The sequence below is a fragment of the Protomyctophum bolini genome (genome assembly GCF_963924005.1).
Source record: "Protomyctophum bolini genome assembly, chromosome: 1".
Lineage (NCBI taxonomy): Eukaryota > Metazoa > Chordata > Actinopteri > Myctophiformes > Myctophidae > Protomyctophum > Protomyctophum bolini.
The window spans coordinates 11,865,847-11,885,030 of record NC_137862.1 but is presented as its reverse complement, the minus strand read 5'-3'; the positions used below and the strand labels follow the sequence as shown (position 1 = coordinate 11,885,030).

The 19,184-nt window shown below is 42.5% G+C and overlaps 1 protein-coding gene across 2 annotated transcripts in view; it reads right to left on the bottom strand.

The window, feature by feature from the left end:
* Nucleotides 1–1,959: 1,959 nt before the first annotated feature.
* tnfaip8l3 (tumor necrosis factor, alpha-induced protein 8-like 3) overlaps nucleotides 1,960–19,184 on the bottom strand; it is a 22,581-nt gene continuing 5,356 nt past the window's right edge. For both annotated transcript variants that reach the window (XM_080760031.1, XM_080760030.1), the window contains one exon: nucleotides 1,960–4,715. In XM_080760031.1, coding sequence (XP_080616157.1) covers nucleotides 4,153–4,715 — 563 coding nt within the window. In that variant the 3' untranslated portion in view covers nucleotides 1,960–4,152. The remainder of the gene's footprint in view (nucleotides 4,716–19,184) is intronic.

Sequence of the window (19,184 nt, the reverse complement as noted above, 5' to 3'; positions counted from 1 at the left end):
AGATTTCCAACACATTCAACTTTTATTTTCCAACTTTTTCATGCTGTGCACAGTTGGCTTCATTTGTAGGTTCGTAATTCATGTTAGGTTGAAAACCTTTGAAAACAGAGAGACAAAGATTAACAACAATGCCAAAATGGTAAATGGTAAATGGTGCATTTATATAGCGTTTTTATCCAAGGCGCTTTACATAGATTGTGCATTACATTCACCCATTCACACACCGTTGGCAGCGGAAACCATGCAAGGCACCAACTAGCACATCGGGAGCAATTAGGGGTTCAGTGTCTTGCTCAAGGACACTTCGACAGTAACTCTGGGGGAGCCCGGGTTCGAACTGGCAACCTTGCGGTTCCCATCCAGGCACTCTACCCCTGAGCCACCGCCGCCCATAATTAGATAATTTAAACCTTTAACACGGTGAAACATGAACTATTTTATTTTGTATTTTAAGTAAATCATTTCTAACTTTGTCTTATTTCGTGAAGTTATACTTTTAGACTTTTCAAAACACAAATGAAAGAAATACTGCAATGTGGTCCTTCACCTTCAATCCAAACTGTAGCAGTTAAACTTACACATTAGCCCCTTAAAGCCAGGTTTAAACACATTTAGCAGTATTGCAAATATGACTGAATAATAACACAAGACAATATCACTGACCATTGCCGTCTTTGGACTTGGAACATGAGTAGCCTAGATCTTGCTTCTTGTCTCTGGTGTATTGTTTGTTTGAATAATGTTTTGAATGCTCCCTCCAGCCTTTTCAGGTGTTCCAGCTCAGCCAAACGAGCAGCCATCTTGCTGGTGCACTCTGGGAGATGTAGTTACCAGAGTGTGATGTTGGAAACATCTGAGTTTTGACCAAACACCTAGAATAAAATAGTCCCCACTCCTTGGGGTATTTATTGTCACTGTCTGTAGGGTATAAAATAGGCACATACGCTCGGGGAGCAATTATAGGGAGTTAAGAGCCTTGCTCAGGGACACACATCAGCACATTGCTGGCCTGGCCTGGCCTGGAATCGTACCTGGGACAACCAGAGGCACTGGCTCCCGGCGGCGGTGGCGCGGTGGTGGTTCAGGGGTAGAGTGGCCGGATGGCAACTGCAAGGTTGCCAGTTCGAACCCAGGCTCCCCCAGAGTGGGTGTCAAAGTATCCTTGAGCAAGACACTGAACCCCTAATTGCTCCTGATGTGCTGGTTGGTGCCTTGCATATTTTCCGCCGCCATCTGTGTGTGAATGGGTGAATGTAATGCACAATCTATGTAAAGCGCCTTGGTTAAAGGCGCTATATAATTTTTTTTCCTCCCCAGGCCAGGCTGAATCACTATTTGACCACCATGGGACTGTAGGCCTGTGTGCAAAGTTTCATCAGACACTTAGTTTATGATTTGTGGTAATTTGTTAAAAACGGGCCACTCCTGCAAACTTTAGAAGGCTAAGCAAATATGATATGTCTTGATAACATGACTACAGATGTGTACCAGATTGCAAAGTTTCAATCTGATCGGTCCAACGGTGCCGGAGATGATCTGTTCACAGACGATCAGAGGTGAAAATAATTATAGTCTCAGCCTTTGGCCGTTCGGCCTGGCGGACACAATATAAGTACTGTACTTAAGTACAGTTTTGAGGTATTTGTACTTTGAGTATTTCCAATATCCAGTACCTTTACTTCTACTTCACTACATCTCAGACCCAACCAAATATTATACTTTTACTCCTCTACATTACCTCTCACAATTTGTCGCATCGCAACGCATTGTGAGCTTAGTTCTAAAAAAAAAAACAATACCACCACTGGCACTGTACATACATCATCATATTGACCTTGAAAGTCTGTCAGTATTCAAATGGTTCTAGAAATCATAGTTTGGGAAAAACTAGAAACCACATGCATGTACGATGATGAGCACATCTAACTGATTGAAAAGAAAGGCAAATAATTATCGACACAAGTTTACATGGAATCTTTAATAAAAGACAAAAAAGTGTTACACCCTGGTAGAAGATAGACACACACACACACACACACACACACACACACACACACACACACACACGCATAATAAACACACACTGTGCCATACTGTAGTTGGATTTATGTACAAACAAGTGATTCAAGGTGATCACATACAAAGATGTGCACACACAAACACGCATGCACACAGTCACCCACACATGTACGCACGCACGCACACACACACACACACACACACACACACACACACACACACACACACACACACACACACACACACACACACACACACACACACACACACACACACACACACAATGTGTGTAGTAGTGTACGCAGTCACATACAGCTAACTCTGTCAAGGCCAGTCCAGAGGACATGCTGCTTATGCTGGATTTTTACTGCAGCTCTGATACAAATGCTGTAATTATAAGATTTCTGGCATAATTTCCCCTTGCGACACAATAATGTCCCTGGGTACTATGGCTTTAAGGACCTGTAATCAGTCTAATCTAGCTGTGGCACCATGCAAAGGCAGAATGAAAAGTTATTTGGAAGCCACAGCCTAAAAGAAAGAGTTGTCATGAAGGCATTTGACAGCGCTCAAAGTCATTACATTTACATATTTGGCAGGACTCTGTGATATAGACATTGACTGATTTGGCCTTCTCTTAAACATTGTGTTCGTAAGACATCACATCACCCACATAATAGGGAGAAGTCTTTACTGTATTTACAACATATTATTCGTTGTGGTCTGAATTCCAATCCTTAAGCTTCAAGTTTGGAAAATGTTGACCTCAGTCCTCAGTGTTAATTCAACTTTGAGTGTGCACCCTTACGGGTCCATTTGGTTCCATTTGTACTCTCAGAATTAAATTAACACGTTAAATCAACTGCCTGGTGATCACAAATAATGGCAGATCTCCTGACATTATATTTCATATTCCAATATCCCTACTTCCTCCTCACATAATTGTTTGGCCATTGGTGGCCTGGATACAGCACACATTGATACACAAAAGGAACAATGACTTGGAATGGTACAATTCATATCGCTGTCAGGTGTAAACCTTGTATGTCTAAAACCATTACTGTTCACGAAATGGAAAAAATAACATATGCTCCAATTGATCCAATGTAGTTCTATATGTCACAAGCTCTCGTTATACCCATTCATTGGTTAAATATTAATAAAACCCACACTTAACCCAGACAAACACTGTCAATCCGGTGTCCCCAATTTGGGCATGTCATATCCAAGACTGCATGACACTGCAAAACGAAGTATAAAATAGGGCATAACATAAACCATAAAAGCATGAAATATGGAGATACAAGGTTTCTGCCTGACAGCAACCATATTGATGTATAAAGTGGTACACACTGCCCCAGTGAATAGGAAGATCATCAAACCCAACCTTGCGTCACCAGGACTTTTGCACACGGAAGAAAGCTTGGTGTTCCCCTATTAATATCCGGTTATATAATTATCCGGTTGGTTAGTTATTGTTCCCCCGCATAAATGCCGAATCGAGTAACCTGGTCTTGCCAGTTGCTACAATTTTGGACATTGTTTATTTTAAAGACGTGCACTACTTCACAGGTTTATGGGTAAACTAAAATCATGATGCCTCTGATCGGAGGCTAATATCAATATCCGCTCTAGTTTACGGCGCCACCCGGTGACACGAGGGGATATACACTCTAGACTGGATCAGAGAACTGCAAAACGAGCTGAACTTAGTTTACATCAAACCTATTTAAAAAAACAGTCAGCTTAAAGAGGAATACCACTCATTTTCAACATTGAACCATGTCATCATCATAACATATAGTTGTTGTGTGGAATTAATAAAAACAAGGTCTCAAACCCCCCCCCCCCCCCCCCCCTTCTGTGTAGCTTAGAACTGGAGGTCTAGAACTTGGGGTCATGGATCAAGGTGTCGTCATTCTTGTTTATTATTTCCACACAACAACTGTAAGCTATATTAATAATGACATAATTCAATGTTGAAAATGAGTGGTATTCCCCTTTAATGGAACTGGATGCAAAATGTGAAAGGGCTTTCCTGGTGTGGGGGTGCGAGCAGTTCAATGAGAGGTGGAAAAAACAGAAGGAAGTAGGTAGACAACATATCCCAACATCAAAAGTGGAGAGCGACAGTTAAAGTGTCCCCTCGTCCAGCAGTTTGTTGATGCCGTGGCAGATCTTCCTCAGATAGAGTCTGTACTCCTCTCCGTCCCCGTACAGCTCGGCCAGGAAATCCGCGTGGGCGAAGTGGTTGAAGACGTGGTCGATGCGCGCGTGCGAGCGCACCGTCAGGTGCTGCTCCACGAGCAGATGGAGCAGGTCCCTGCACTCCAGCAGCAGCTCCGACAGGATGTTCCGGTCGAAGGTGTACTCCACCTCGTAGAAGCTGACCGCCGTCATGGCCGCCTGGTTCATCTTCTTCTTGAAGCGCTCCACCGTGTCCAGCTCGTCGGGGCTGAACTGGTGGTTGCGGTAGAGGATGCCGATCTTGAGGGCGATCTTGATGACGTCCTTGATGACCTTGTGGGCCTCCTTTTTGCTTTTGGTGAACTCGCGGCTGGCTTTGTAGAGCTCGTCCAGTATCTCGCTGCTGGCGTCGTCCGTCAGCAGGTTCGCCACGGCCATGGTCGCCATCTTGCTCAGGATCTTCTTCTGGGCCTGCAAGGCCAGGGAGCGAGAGTTGAAGCTCTCCTGCCCTGCAGAGAGAGAGAGAGAGAGACAGAGAGAGGGAGGGTTGGGGTTAATCGAGATGCTCAGAGGTCTTCTGGTTTGTTCTTTCTGTCAAAGCAGAGGATGATTTATGTCCAGAGGATTCGGAGATGAGTCATCGCTGAGCCTCATCCTAATGAAGTGACTGTTGATATTCTGCGATACTGTGAAAATGTCTAAATTGTTTTTTTTAAATGGGGGGCCTTTATTGATATATCACAGTACTGACAGGAAATGGGGAGAGAGAGAAGGGGAGTGACCCGCCTATAGCGCCTATAGCCTGGACCTAGCCGTCCAGGCCTGAAAATGTCAGGCCAAAAATTGTTGTACAGAAAAGTATTATAAACATTATTCATATGGCTCTCACAGCACTGGGGTTGAGATGAGTGCATCGGATGACACCATTTTATAAAAAATAAATACTCGTGATGTTTTCTATTGTCTAAATGGACACTGGTGTCCTTGGGTGCCTTGTAGTTTCACTGAGAACTACAACTCCCATGAGTTATCCTTCAAATTGAAATGTTTGACATAGGTGTGATCAATCATCCAATCAAGTGATGAACATATATTCTGTCCTATGTCACGTTTTGATTATGCCTGAAGAAGGTCAGTAGACCGAAAGCTTGCCAAATAAATTGATTGTGCGCAGATCTGAGTGTGCGGAGCTTCCCTTTATTTTTTCTCATAAAAAATAAATACAAAAAATATCAATAATAATAATAATAATGGACAGTACTGAAGTTGAGCAAATTATTTAAATCAGGGATTGTGTCTTGAAAACCCTAAGAAATAAACTGGACAGAAAATGTGTTCTAAGTCAATGGAAGGGAAAATAAAACCATTAAGGAAGAGAGTTTGCCCACATGCTATGGATGGGTGCAGGCCTTCCTGTAGTGGCAGCAGAGTGGTTCCTTGTGACTAACTGTGCTCTGGGAAGCATCAAGTGGCTGTCTCAGCACAACGATGATAAGGACCTCTCTGCTTAGCTTCTCTTCTCTACAGGTTGCCACTGTGCCACGCCCCACTGCAACGTTATGATGTAATGTAATACAACGGAACGGAGCTTGTCTGTAGTCATATCCGGAACTGCCAGTGGGCTAACGTATCTTTGTAAAATGTGAACAGTGGTTCACTGGGTTGACTCGGTGCACTATAGGACAGAAATGTTTTGGTTTATTATGTGGCAACAAATTACACACCAGATAACTCCAATTATGATTAAAGCTAAGGAAAGAGGCTTTACTTTTCAGACAGACACAGACAGACAGACAGACAGACAGACAGACAATGCCCAGTGGGCAGCTGACATCAGGGTATCACTCATCAGCAGGACCACCTGCTTTCTTGTCATTATGATTTTAATAAGGCATGTGACAACATAGAAAGCCTCATTTACCAAAAGCTCTCTCCCTTTGATTTAACCATTTAAGCCAATCAATGGTGTAGTACAGGCACGTGACATTATTCTTGAAATCAAATCAGAAAGCTCATCCATCCTCATCCTCTTTCTTGCAAATGTGGCATTTTGTGCAAATGTAAGTAGGGGCGAGTCCATGACATTTCAAGTTTTTTTTCGTCTGAAGCCAAATGGCATTTCGTGTTCAAACAATTAGCTATCAGTGACATTTAAAACAAACGAGCAAGGCTGATGTCCTGGACCTAGAGCTATAGAGCAGTATTTTTCTGGCAATCAGGATGTGTAAAGTAGCTTGTGAGCAACCGTCGGGAAATTAGACTTGGATGTAACCAGCAGACAGTAAACATTTCACCAAGGCTTATCAAGTGACACCACAGCAGATTGTGGCAAGCTAGAACTAAAGCCTGATTTATGCTTAATCATACAATGTAGTAATGCAGAACCTTCTCCATGGTTTTAGCTCATGTTTGTATAACACTTACTGTAGGCTCACTATGAAAACAGATTGACAAGCACGCTGAATATCCACTAGAACCCAACCCACCATATACACGTAGTACTGTCTGAATAGTAATTGGCTCAGGGGACAGCTGCTCTCTCCTGCTTGATATGAATCCAATTCAATTGAATTTTATTAAAGTGTCTCAAAGTCTCAAGACACTTAGAGCAATAACAGGCCAAAGGGACATCTGACCCCCACATTTTGAAACTTCATATTCACGAGACATACTGTAATATCACTGATCCTAGGCAGCATGCAAATGTTGGTTACATCTGAAACAACAGCATACTGCTCATGAAGACTGTAACACCATATGTTGCATGCATAATTATGTCCAGGGACACAGTATAGTTTGTTTGGAACATGAATGGCAACAAAAGACCAGGATATTGAACGATGGTTTGCATGATTGTGTCAGATCTGCAGCTCTAATCAAACAGGCTCTCTTTGTGTCTTTCATTTCCTATTTCTCTGAGGCAGCTCTTTGTTCTATACCGTACACTGTAGTGTTTAGGAGCCCTGATGGAGAGATCGCTAGTCTAAGTGATAATAGCACCCAACTGTCTTTAACCTGTAATTACCCGCTCACCAAAGAGTACACATGCTATTTTCTGTGTATTTTTGTGTGTTTTAGTGGCGGTATCTCTATGTACATATTGTATGTTCTAGCTCAGAGTTGCTGTATACCACATAATATGTACTTCTATTTGCACTATGTATAATTTTGTCATCCTGTTGCATTCTCTACAGTAGCCTACGGTATATTTTGTATATCTCTTCTGTTGCCAATTTATTCATCCTATCTTTGTATTTAATTTCCGGATGGATCGAATTGATTCTGTATTCTACCACAGTATGTCAGAAGTTGCAATTCCAAATCCTATATTGTACTATTATATTGTTGGGCAGAAACCTTGTCTCCATATATATATATATATAAAAAAAGAATAAATCCTCCCATAAATTAATGCCCCATTACTTTCCTAATACAGTTTCCCACAAAAGTAGCAAAAGCAAATGCCAATCTACGAATGTATAGATCAGCAATAAATAAATAAATAAATCTGTGGGTTTTACAAATCCTGATCCAATGAAAAACAACAAGAGCTTGTGACTGAATATCAGTGGTGGAAAAAGTACTCAAATGTTTTACTTAAGTAAAAGTATCAATAGTGCAATATAGAAATACTCTGTTACAGGTCATAGCCCGGAATTCAAAATGCACTTGAGTAAAAGTACCAAAAGTAAAAGTACTCATTGTACAGTATGTTTCTTTTGGGTTATTTCATTGTGCACATCGCAATGCTTCGTGCCATGTTATCAGCTATTTTCACTACTTCTTAAACATTTGTTTTCTAATTTATTCCTTACATTTTTCTTTTATTGCTTCATGAAATTACTGAAAAAAAATCACTGAAAATCACACCAAGTTTAGCTTTTTGGGGAATGTTTTTTGAAAATATTTTATCCGGACCCAGAATGCCGCTGGGGCAAGCTTTTCTGGGAATCTGGTGGAGCTTCATTTCCATCCACCAGCTGTCTAAAAACTCGGAAATGAGAGAGAGAGAGAGAGAGAGAGCACCTTTATTGAAAGGATAACCCCTGTATGGTCTTGTTTTCGAGGGGGTTGTTTTCACTCCTTAGTGAGCAATGCATGTGACAAATAAAAACTCTTTAATCTTGAACCTAGAGGTTATACTCATTGGTTTAATCTGGAGCATCAATCTAAAAATGATGGTTTCCTTTTGGCTGTGTTCTTGTGAGCCTATAATGCCCAAGGCCTGTGATGATCAGCTGGTTTGAATGCTACTACTTCATATGACTAATCGACCTTTAAATGACCGGCCTTTTCATCTGTGCAATTAAGTAACCAAGACAACCTCAGATCACTACGTCTAACCACGTCTTTTGAAGGGTTCATCCCTTCCTGTTTTTATACGGCCAGGACTAATTGAACTGATTGCAGCCAACCACACGCACTGCCTGAGGGCTGTTCCTGATTGTCAGCATGACATATAGCCATGATTCTCATGCCCTGGCCTCAGTGGCCTGTGTTTCACACTTCAGAGAGGGAGAGGAAAACAAGCGATAGAACATAAGTGGACTAAAGCACCGGTTCTCAACATCTAGTCCGAGGCCCAGCAGGGCTCTGGGACTGGGAGAGTACCATTTCTAAGTGGTGCAAACCACTTCCTTAAGTGATTATGTGTGTGGATCTCTGCCTGGCTGGGTCTCTGCCTGGGTATGTGTGAGCACGAAAACAGAATGGTTGTTTTTCACCACCTGTGCGCAACCTAACACACACAAACACACACGCACCTATTAACTGTATATATGGTGATTTCAGGTGTGCCAGTACAGTACAGTACAGTACAGTACAGTACAGTACAGTACAGTACAGTACAGTACAGTACAGTACAGTACAGTACAGTACAGTACAGTACAGGGACCCCCACACGGTAACTCTGTCATTTCTCAACCGTTTCGGACGCGGGCGGCTCGCTGGAATCGGGCCGGCACTGCGTTCCTGTGGGTCTGGAACCCCCCCCCCCCCCGGGGACCCCCACACAGAGTTGCACCACTTACTTCACATGGGTGTGATTTGTTTTTTTGTTTTCATTTTTTCAGGCCCCCTGTACAACACACTGCACACTGTTTCAAATCTTTCTCTCATACTGTGGCTGTACTTTAAACTGAAACTGTATTCATGGTTGTTGAGACGTTATATTTATTAATCAATTGTTTTATATTTAGTTGTATTTTAAGTTTTTAACGGTTTTTCTTATACTGTCTTTTAAAATGTTTTCACTTTTCATATAATGTATTTTATGTGTGGCCCCAGGAAGAGTAGCTTCTACTAAGGTAGTAGCTAATGGGGATCCAAATAAACAATAAACTGTAAAAAAAAGAAAATCTCCGGATTAATTTATATCTCAGAGTTACAGACCTGTCCATCCACATATCCTAGCCCAAGTGTTTGGACTAGGATATGTGGATGTTTGAGGACGGGGGTATATGCTTTGCAGAATGCTGACGGATTCTTTTAGCACCTAGAATAGTAAAGCGAGTGTTTGTAGTCAAACTGTGCCTTCTGGACAGCTGCACTGCACTCAGAAGGATGTTGTGGGAGTCACACGCACGCACGCACGCACGCACGCGCACACACACACACACACACACACACGCACACACACACACACACACACACACACACACACGCACGCATGCATGCAGGCACACACCCACATGTTACCCAGAGGCTGAAATGAGTGACATGGATGGGTCACAGTGACAGAGTGAGTTAGACAGGAGTGGAACCTGTCATGGGAGAGTGTAGGCTAGAAAACTCTCTTCCAATCTCTCTCTCTCTCTCTCTGTCTATCTGTCTGCCTATCTGTCACACACACGCACGCACGCACGCACGCACGCACACACGCACGCACACACGCCCTCTCTCCCTGACTAACACTGACATATATAGAAGATTATTCATAAACTATGTTTGGGGTCTGTAAGGTTTGTTGACTGTATACTGATGACATCAGGGATGTCCATATATGGGCATAAAAGGGACAGGGAATGACGGTGTTGGGTGAATTCAACCCTCCACGTCTTCTGACAGACATTATGGTAGGCGATGGGGGGAGAGAAGCCTTGCCCCGCAAGGCTTCCCTCCCCCAACCCCTCCCCTATTGGGCGGGGTCTTTCCTTACTATATGGGCGAGGTCTTTCCTTTTCTTTTACATGACTTGGGCGTGTTATAATAAAGTAGACTTTAGAAAAGCATTCCAGCAGCCAGCTTGTAGCATGCCTCGTTAGGCAATAGACTTTCAATCCATACCTCCTCGGTTGAGCTCATATCATTTTTGTGTCCACCACAAACAACTTTTTGTTGTGTTGCAAGTGCGACGTGCTTGCAGTTATGTTTAGGTTTGGGGTTTGGAGTAGGGTTAGTAATAGTGGGAAAACTGTATTTAAAAAAAGAAAAAGTATTGGGCTTTTAAAAGAACAGAAGCAGAATTCTTCAGTAGGTTAATGATAGACACCAACAGAAGCCACCGTCCTGTCAGTGAGTCTACATAAGACTTGTTTTGGAAGTTGGCTAAAGTTGATTAGTAATGTTGCTGCTCGACCCTCTAAGGCTCGACCAGCCTGCTGCTTTTACAACGGCGAGTCAACCAGTGTTGATTGTATCGACTAAAACTATGACGAAAAATGTTCATCGACTACCTTTATTCACTTACAAAAACTAAATGAAAACTAAGCTATGATGACTATCACACACACACACACACACACACACACACACACACACACACACACACACACACACACACACACACACACACACACACACACACACACAAGCCTGTCAAAAGATTTGGAAAAATGGGAGTACTTTTACTTTGCTACCTTAAATATTATTTTAGAACGCGCATGCACGCACGCACACATACATACACACAGCAATGTGGGCACACACGTGTACGTGTTGGTATAGGAACAGCTGCATTGAGTAGATTGTTATATATTGAAGGCCACCATTTGAAGGCCACCAGCCTGGAGAGTCGTGAGTCATTTGCCATTCAAGCAGCGCTTGCTAATAATGTCATGATGATGTTTTGCCCTGAACCATTCCATTCACTGCCAAACAAATGAGACGTCTCTGCTTACGCATAAGCATGATGTTGTGATCATATCATGCATCCCGAGAACACCCAAATGTGCACGCACGCACGCATGCACGCACACACACACACACACACACACACACACACACACACACACACACACACACACACACACACACACACACACACACACACACACACACACACACAAACCTGTGCAAACACACATGTCAATAAGAGCTCAGCTGCCCTGGTTTGAGTTGCTAATGACAACATAATTCTGTTTACTATCGGAGCAAATGGGTCACTGAGCCAATTCAATGTGTTGTTACGGTACGCATGCTACAATACTCGTGCGCACCTGCACGCACTCACTCACTCACACACACTAACACACTCACTCACACACACACACACACACACACACACACACACACACACACACACACACACACACACACACACACACACACACACACACACACACACACACACACACACACACACACACACTCTTCAGTAAGAGGCGTATACAGTAATAATTTTGGGGTTTTGAGCAGAACTGGGATTGTTCACCAACTTTCGACGTTTTCAGCATGTTTACTGCTTTGTATACAGACGACGATACGCAACTATGCTGTGTGTACACTGTACACTACTACGCTGTGGTCTGTTCCGCCACACCTGTCCGCTCTCCTTCCCCCCAAACATTATTAGTGCAAACAGCAGTGAGGAAACATGCCAGTGGCCCTGGACTGAATAAAAGGCTGTTGACACACAGCGCCGAAGACGTATAGTCAATAAGCATGCTAATCACAAGGTTACGTATACGCTGACTAAAAAAAGAAAGAGCTCGCCACTCTGTTGCTCCCAAAAACAAGATAATTACGTCTCACACACATTCTGCGTCAGAAATAAATGTCTTGTTTTGGGAAAAACAAAGCTGAGAACATTTCCTATTTATGCAGTCAATTAAGCTCAGTCTAGTACAATGATAGTGTCATCAAACCCCTGTCCGTTCAGGAAATATAAGTAATCCAATCTAAGTATACCGGTACATATATCCTATATTTACATATCTATATGTACATAATACATATTGATCATTGATACTCCGTACTTACTGTACATAACATTGCTGTATGCCCGTTTTACTGGTGACAGACATCTTTATTTTATTTATGTCTAATCAGTTCTACAGCAGATGGCCAGGTCAATCCAGAGGTATTTAAGTCTACTTATGCGGTTTTATTGATGAAAGATGTGCAACATGTTACCTGCACCTCTATTTCTATATAACAACAAGATCTGGAGCCTATACATTAAGCACACCTGACTTCTTTATACTGTATTTTTTGCTAGTGTTACTACTAATTCTGAACTAGTTTTCTACCCTTATACCTGTATGTTGCTATGTGAGGTACCTGTGTCCTTGGCATCGATAAAAGGGTCTATTCATCTGTAGGCCTATTAACCAGGGTTTTGCTCGAAGCTGCATACAAATTACAAATAGCCAATCTACACACGCAGAACATGATGGCCTGCAACGCACTGTGGGCTTGTAGATTGGTTATTTTAGTACTATTATTAGTTGGCACACAACTAATAACAAAATCAGCTTTACTTACTCTAATCAGGTCACTTGCAGTGTTAGTTCAGTTCACAGATTTTAGCTGTGCAGATTGGTCAGACCCACACCATGGGGGTCTGATGGGGGACAAAATGTGATGACCTGATTTCCTCTAGAATGTTGTAGTTCCTGTGGCCACATTTTACAAGACTGGAGAAAAATAAGCAGACACAAGGAGCTTTAATAGTTTACTGAGTGCAAGCTTATCAAATGTGAGAGGCACATTTTATGCAGTGAGTAATTCTAGACGTACACACGCACGCGCACACACACACACACACACACACACACACACACACACACACACACACACACACACACACACACACACACACACACACACACACACACACACACACACACACTTGAGCTGCAGAAGTGGTATAAAGGAGGGCTTTGTTTTTCAGTTTTTCCAGTGACAATCACTTTCTTTTTAATACTACCCCGGGCCCCTAGTAATAATATTGATACTAACAAGCAAAATCATAAGCTCTCAAACATATCCTATCTGTTTGTGTGCATGTGTGCACTGTGCCCTATCTGTGACATGACAAACACATACAAAAAGGAAGATCATCCAGATTTAGAAAAAGGAGAGATTTTTGAGTAAAAGAGGACTATAGAAAGGAGAGGAAGAGAGAGCGAATGAGCGATATTAAAGACTTTTCTGAAAAACATACAGCAGCATAGCATGCACAATTGCACATTATTCATGACTTGTAATATTTGATCCCCAGGCCAGCCAGTCTCCCAAGGGTGCTGCTCTCGTACTGAAAGAGGCCATTCACCTTGTCATTAACCGCTGCTCAGAATGTGGAGACGCACCCGGACCGCTAAGGTTAATGAGTAACTCTCTCGGATGTCGCGAAGCCTCGCCCTCTGGTAATGACGGTTTCAGGCTTTAAAGTTCCTCATGCGCTTTGAGGCCATGGATTCCTCGACTGTGTGTCCTTGACCAAAACAGCCACACACAGGTGTGCTTGCTCATGCTTCACAGGGAAACGCAATCGCAGCAAACACATTCAGTGCCTCACACGCCGAGTCGCTGCCCTTGCAGATCCCCTGAGAAAGAAATGCCCGTCCACCAGGTGTGCACTCAAAGAAGACAAACAACCACACTGTGTTTTGAATTCACGATGTACGGCCCCAGTGAAACATCTGACCTGTTAACCCAAGAATTCTAAAGTTAACCCATTAGCTTACAGTACGTCTGTCTAACATTGTTCCTCCAAGTCACTTTTCTTTACGGCAGTCATGTAATTGGTGACTCAGAGCTAGAGATGCTTTGTGTTAACATATCATAGAACAAAAATACAATGCAAGGAAGGGAAGAAGCCAGATGGCTTATTTGGAATCCTTTCCTGTATGGAAGAGGTCATTGGTTTAAACAGATTAAAAATAAAGAACAGTACAAAAGTCTACAAGTTGGCAAAGGGGGGCAGCTGTGCAATAAAGAAATTAAAACACAGACTGCACAAAAAACGGAAATAAACAATACAACAACAAACACACAAAATAAAATATAACGCATCAAAGTAAAACATGTAATCTACAGAGAGGAAGAAATAAGATATTTCTTTAGATGTTTTTTGAATATTGGCAAGGATAATGAGGATTTAAGTGAATCATCTAGGGAATTCCATAGATGAGGGCCTCTACATTTGATGAAAGATTGATGTTTGGAAGTGCGACAATAGGGTAATTCAAAATCATCTCTTTGCCTTGTGGGGTAGGACTCGGAGTGAATGTCAGAAGTAACAAGTCAACATCATATCATATCATGGAACACAAATACAGCTTTGAATCAGGCTTGCAAACACATGTCTGTTTTAGTGGCAGAAACAGAGTTGTGAGTGCTAAGCTCTTTGTAACTGATGTACACAGTGATGTCCATTGTCTGTAAAGCAGCTTGACGGATGAGAGTGATGTGCTTGGAACTATAGAGCTGATAGAGTGTGTGTGTGTGTGTGTGTGTGTGTGTGTGTGTGTGTGTGTTGTCCTGGGACTTGGATAAGTGGCTTTACTTTATAGCGAATATTTATCCAGAGAAAAGCACTTAAGAGACAAGCACTGAGTCTGGAGGGACATAAGTTGCCTTTGGTCATTTAATGTCACGTTCTGCACACTTTCTCTCTCTCTCTCTCTCACACACACACACACACACACACACACACACACACACACACACACACACACACACACACACACACACACACACACACACACACACACACACACACACACACACACACACACACACACACACACACACACACACACACACACACACACACACACACACACACACACACACACACACACACACACACACACACACACAGTACTGTACCCCCCTCTCACTTAACTAGTCTAAGAAATCAAGTTTACAGCATGACTGCCCCTGCCTCTCTGTTCCTGCTGTGTTTCATTGGCCAGGTCAGGTCCCACATGGACCGCAGGGATGAGGGTTTAAATAAGGATATGTCTCATTGATAAAATGTGCTACTGGCCTGTCAAAGAGTTAGAGCAAAAACAGAGAAAGGGAGAGGGAGTGAGAGAGAGAGAGAGAGAGAGAGAGAGAGAGAGAGAGAGAGAGAGAGAGAGAGAGAGAGGGGCCTGCACCTAGGAGAGAGGGAGACTTCAAACAAGAGACTAAAAGGCTGGATTGTCTACTCTGACTACTGGAAAGAAATCACGTTGAGGCTGTCCTTTCCGGACCAAGTGCAGCCTGCGGGACCATGTGGAGTCATCCATGCCCTGTTGACCTGCAGAACTGATGTCTTCACCAGCTGTATGTCAGCTCACTGCTGCCACTGTAAGGGTGATAAGGACCCCGGCCATGGAAGACTGCTTAGCTGGGCATGGGAACTGGCTGCAGGCTGTCTCCCTCCTCCACTTCCCTCCTCTGGGGAACAGCTATGGAAAACCACTCCATCACATTCATTATACTATATAAACCATAACTACTTTTATATTGACTGTTGGTCTTTTGCTGTGTGTGTGTGTGTGTGTGTGTGTGTGTGTGTGTGTGTGTGTGTGTGTGTGTGTGTGTGTGTGTGTCTTGCCCATAAACACTAATGACAGACTGTGCGACAGAACCTAATAAAAAACATTATTTTCCTTTCCTTTCCTTGTCTTTCTTTCCTTTCCTTTCCACTCTGCCTCACCTTTTCCATTTGAAATGAAGTTATTTACGGCGATAAGGTGTGTGAGATCAAAAGAGATATGTTGGTAGAGATAGCAATAGAAAGTGAGAATGAGAAAGAGAAAGAAAGAGAGGGGGGGTTAAGCTGGCACTATATCTCTATCTGTCGAACAGAACAGAGATGAACAGAGTGAATAGAGAAAATGATGGCTTAAGGATTTGGAGAGCTTTGAATGAAGATCGAAAAAAAGTTATGCTGAACCTGTTCAAAACCGTTACCTAAAAACTGTGTTCCATTGAATCCAATGTATAGTTATTACTTATTATTCAGTCACAAGCTCTTGTTAATACTTTTCATTGGTTCAATTCTTATAAAACCCATAGACAGACCCATAACACTTTGTGACTTTGTAGATCAGCTATTTTTGTGACTTTGTCCACAACATTTATTTTTTTTAAATAAAAAATCTCAGGATTTTTCCAGTCGTCTGTTGGTTCCTTTTAGTAATTGATGATCTCTCTCTCTCTCTCTCTAGTTCTCTCTCATCTTCACTGGACTGCAAGTGACTAAGGAGGAAGTGGATTTTTTCCGGCCTGTGTGAGTCGCCACTCTCATAGACCTTAGCCAAGACTCAGCATGCCATGGCATCCTTTAGTGAGACACACACACACACAGACTCACACACAGTCACACACACTCCTGCCAGTCCTCCCCATAAGTTTGGCCCCCTGGTTTGTTTACTAGTTCATTCAGTCTCACAGAGTTTGAGTAAAAGGGAAAGACAAAGTAGAAGCTATAAATTACAGCAAACTTCACGTGGTCAGTGTGCTACTGGCTATGTGGTGGGTCAGGATAATGCCCTACATGTGTCTAAGTCAGGTGCAGGGATTTCAACTCAGTCAGGGAATGTTTGATATTGATTTCTAACACCTGAGATTTCTAAGCATAATTCTATTTAGTTTTTGATGGTTATATTGCACAGAAAATGTCAGATTCAGTGACAGTGTAATGTGACAGTCTAGTACAGTTTTTCCTCAATCACTTGTAATCTCATTCCCAAAACTCTAAGTGAATTTCCCAAAACAGCACAAAAGTTTCTCATGAAATTATACCACACGTGCAAAAGCACTAAGTTAACAACTCCATTTTTACGTAGAGTGTATGAACTCAGCATTTATCATTATGTTTGTATTGTGTTAACAATGTGGTAACTGTGGGATGGAACTGACAGCGTTTTCAATTGTGCAGAGGGAAGTTACTCACTCCAATCACGTCGTGCTGGCCTTATCTTTAGTACAAACACAATGCTCATTGTGTCGTGCATGCAATGATATCCCCGGTGAACAACTGTGTCAGTGTGAATGGGAAATGCACATTGTCAATTGAGAAATAAAACAACAAAACAATCTGTTTTGACTGGAATGTCAAAGTGGACTGAGAATTGCGTTCACACACCGTTCATGGAAACTGCGTTTATCATGAACGTTTATTTAGTATTTCACATTCTGTGTGAGCACAAATAGAAGTGAAATAGTGCATTGGGCAATATTGCCGCGATGCTGTCGCGTGGGGCTTTGAGGCACTGTTCACAGAATGAGGTTAGAGATTCAAGAAATAAGCGAGTTGAGAAAACCTGTGCATCCGCGTGATACTGCTGACAGCTTTTCCAAAAGCGCTGAACCTTGAAGCAGACTTTTCTCCTGCCATGATCTGAGTAGTAAAACCGGAGTGACTTTAATAAAGTACTTTAATAAAGTACTTTAGTATTGTTTTTATGTCGGGGCTGAGCCTGCTGCTCTACTACTTAGCTGCCTTATACTGTACCACCACTAACTAATGGCAGTGGCCCAGGAAATGACTGTGGTGTACACACACACACACACACACACACACACACACACACACACACACACACACACACACACACACACACACACACACACACACACAGAGAGAGAGAGAGAGAACGTACAGAGCAGTGGTGGAAAGTAACTACTGTACAAGTACAATTATACTTAAGTAGGCATACTGTACAATTCTTTCGGTATATTTGATTTGTACTTTTTAAGTAAAACATTTGAGTACTTTTTCCACCACTGTGCGTTCACGCACCCACACCCACACGCATGTATACTGTATGAACGTACAGACTTTACAAGCCCACATACCTGTGCAGGCACCCCTCCTCCTCCTCTCGGTCTACACAGTGCTCTTTCACCAGGCGCCTCTACTTACTGTTGGCTCTGCAGAGCCTGGCTCAGTCTCCAGCGAAACCACAACCATCTCCTCCTCCTGTGCGTCTAAGAGGCCCTAGCTGTCCAATGGCGGAAAGTAGCTAAGTAGCCTGCTATCTACTATAGTACTATCTACTCAAGTGATGTGCCTTTACTTTAAAGGGATATTTCACTTTAAAAAAACCCATTTGGTCTACTCGGGGTGCCGTGGTTTTTCCATTTAATGTTTTCATTTATTTTTAATATATTTTTTGGATTCTTTAGTCTCCTCCGTCCTCCAGGAGTCCTCATTCTTTTCCAAAAAGAATGATTAAAAATAAATTAAAACAGTAAATGAAAAGCCACGCCCCCAGTATCAGTCACCAGAAAGTTTGAAGTTACAATGGGTTTGTATAGGAAGGGGGTGGGGCAGTTAAAAGGAATATCAAATATCTAAATACTCAGTCTCACATAAGACTGAGTAGACAATGAAATGGCCAAAAGGTTTTTTTTAAAGTAAAATATCCCTTTAATTATTTTAATTTTTCAAATCCTACTCTCAGTCTACTCTCCACTGCATCTCAGAGGCAAATATTGCTATCAAAGTAAAACAACCTGGAGTACTCCTCCTTCCACCACTGGTCCTATCAACATAAAACAACCTGGAGTACTCCTCCTTCCACCACTGGTCCTATCAACGTAAAACAAACTGGAGTACTCCTCCTTCCACCACTGGTCCTATCAACGTAAAACAAACTGGAGTACTCCTCCTTCCACCACTGGTCCTATCAACGTAAAACAAACTGGAGTACTCCTCCTTCCACCACTGGTCCTATCAACGTAAAACAAACTGGAGTACTCCTCCTTCCACCACTGGTCCTATCAACGTAAAACAACCTGGAGTATTCCTCCTT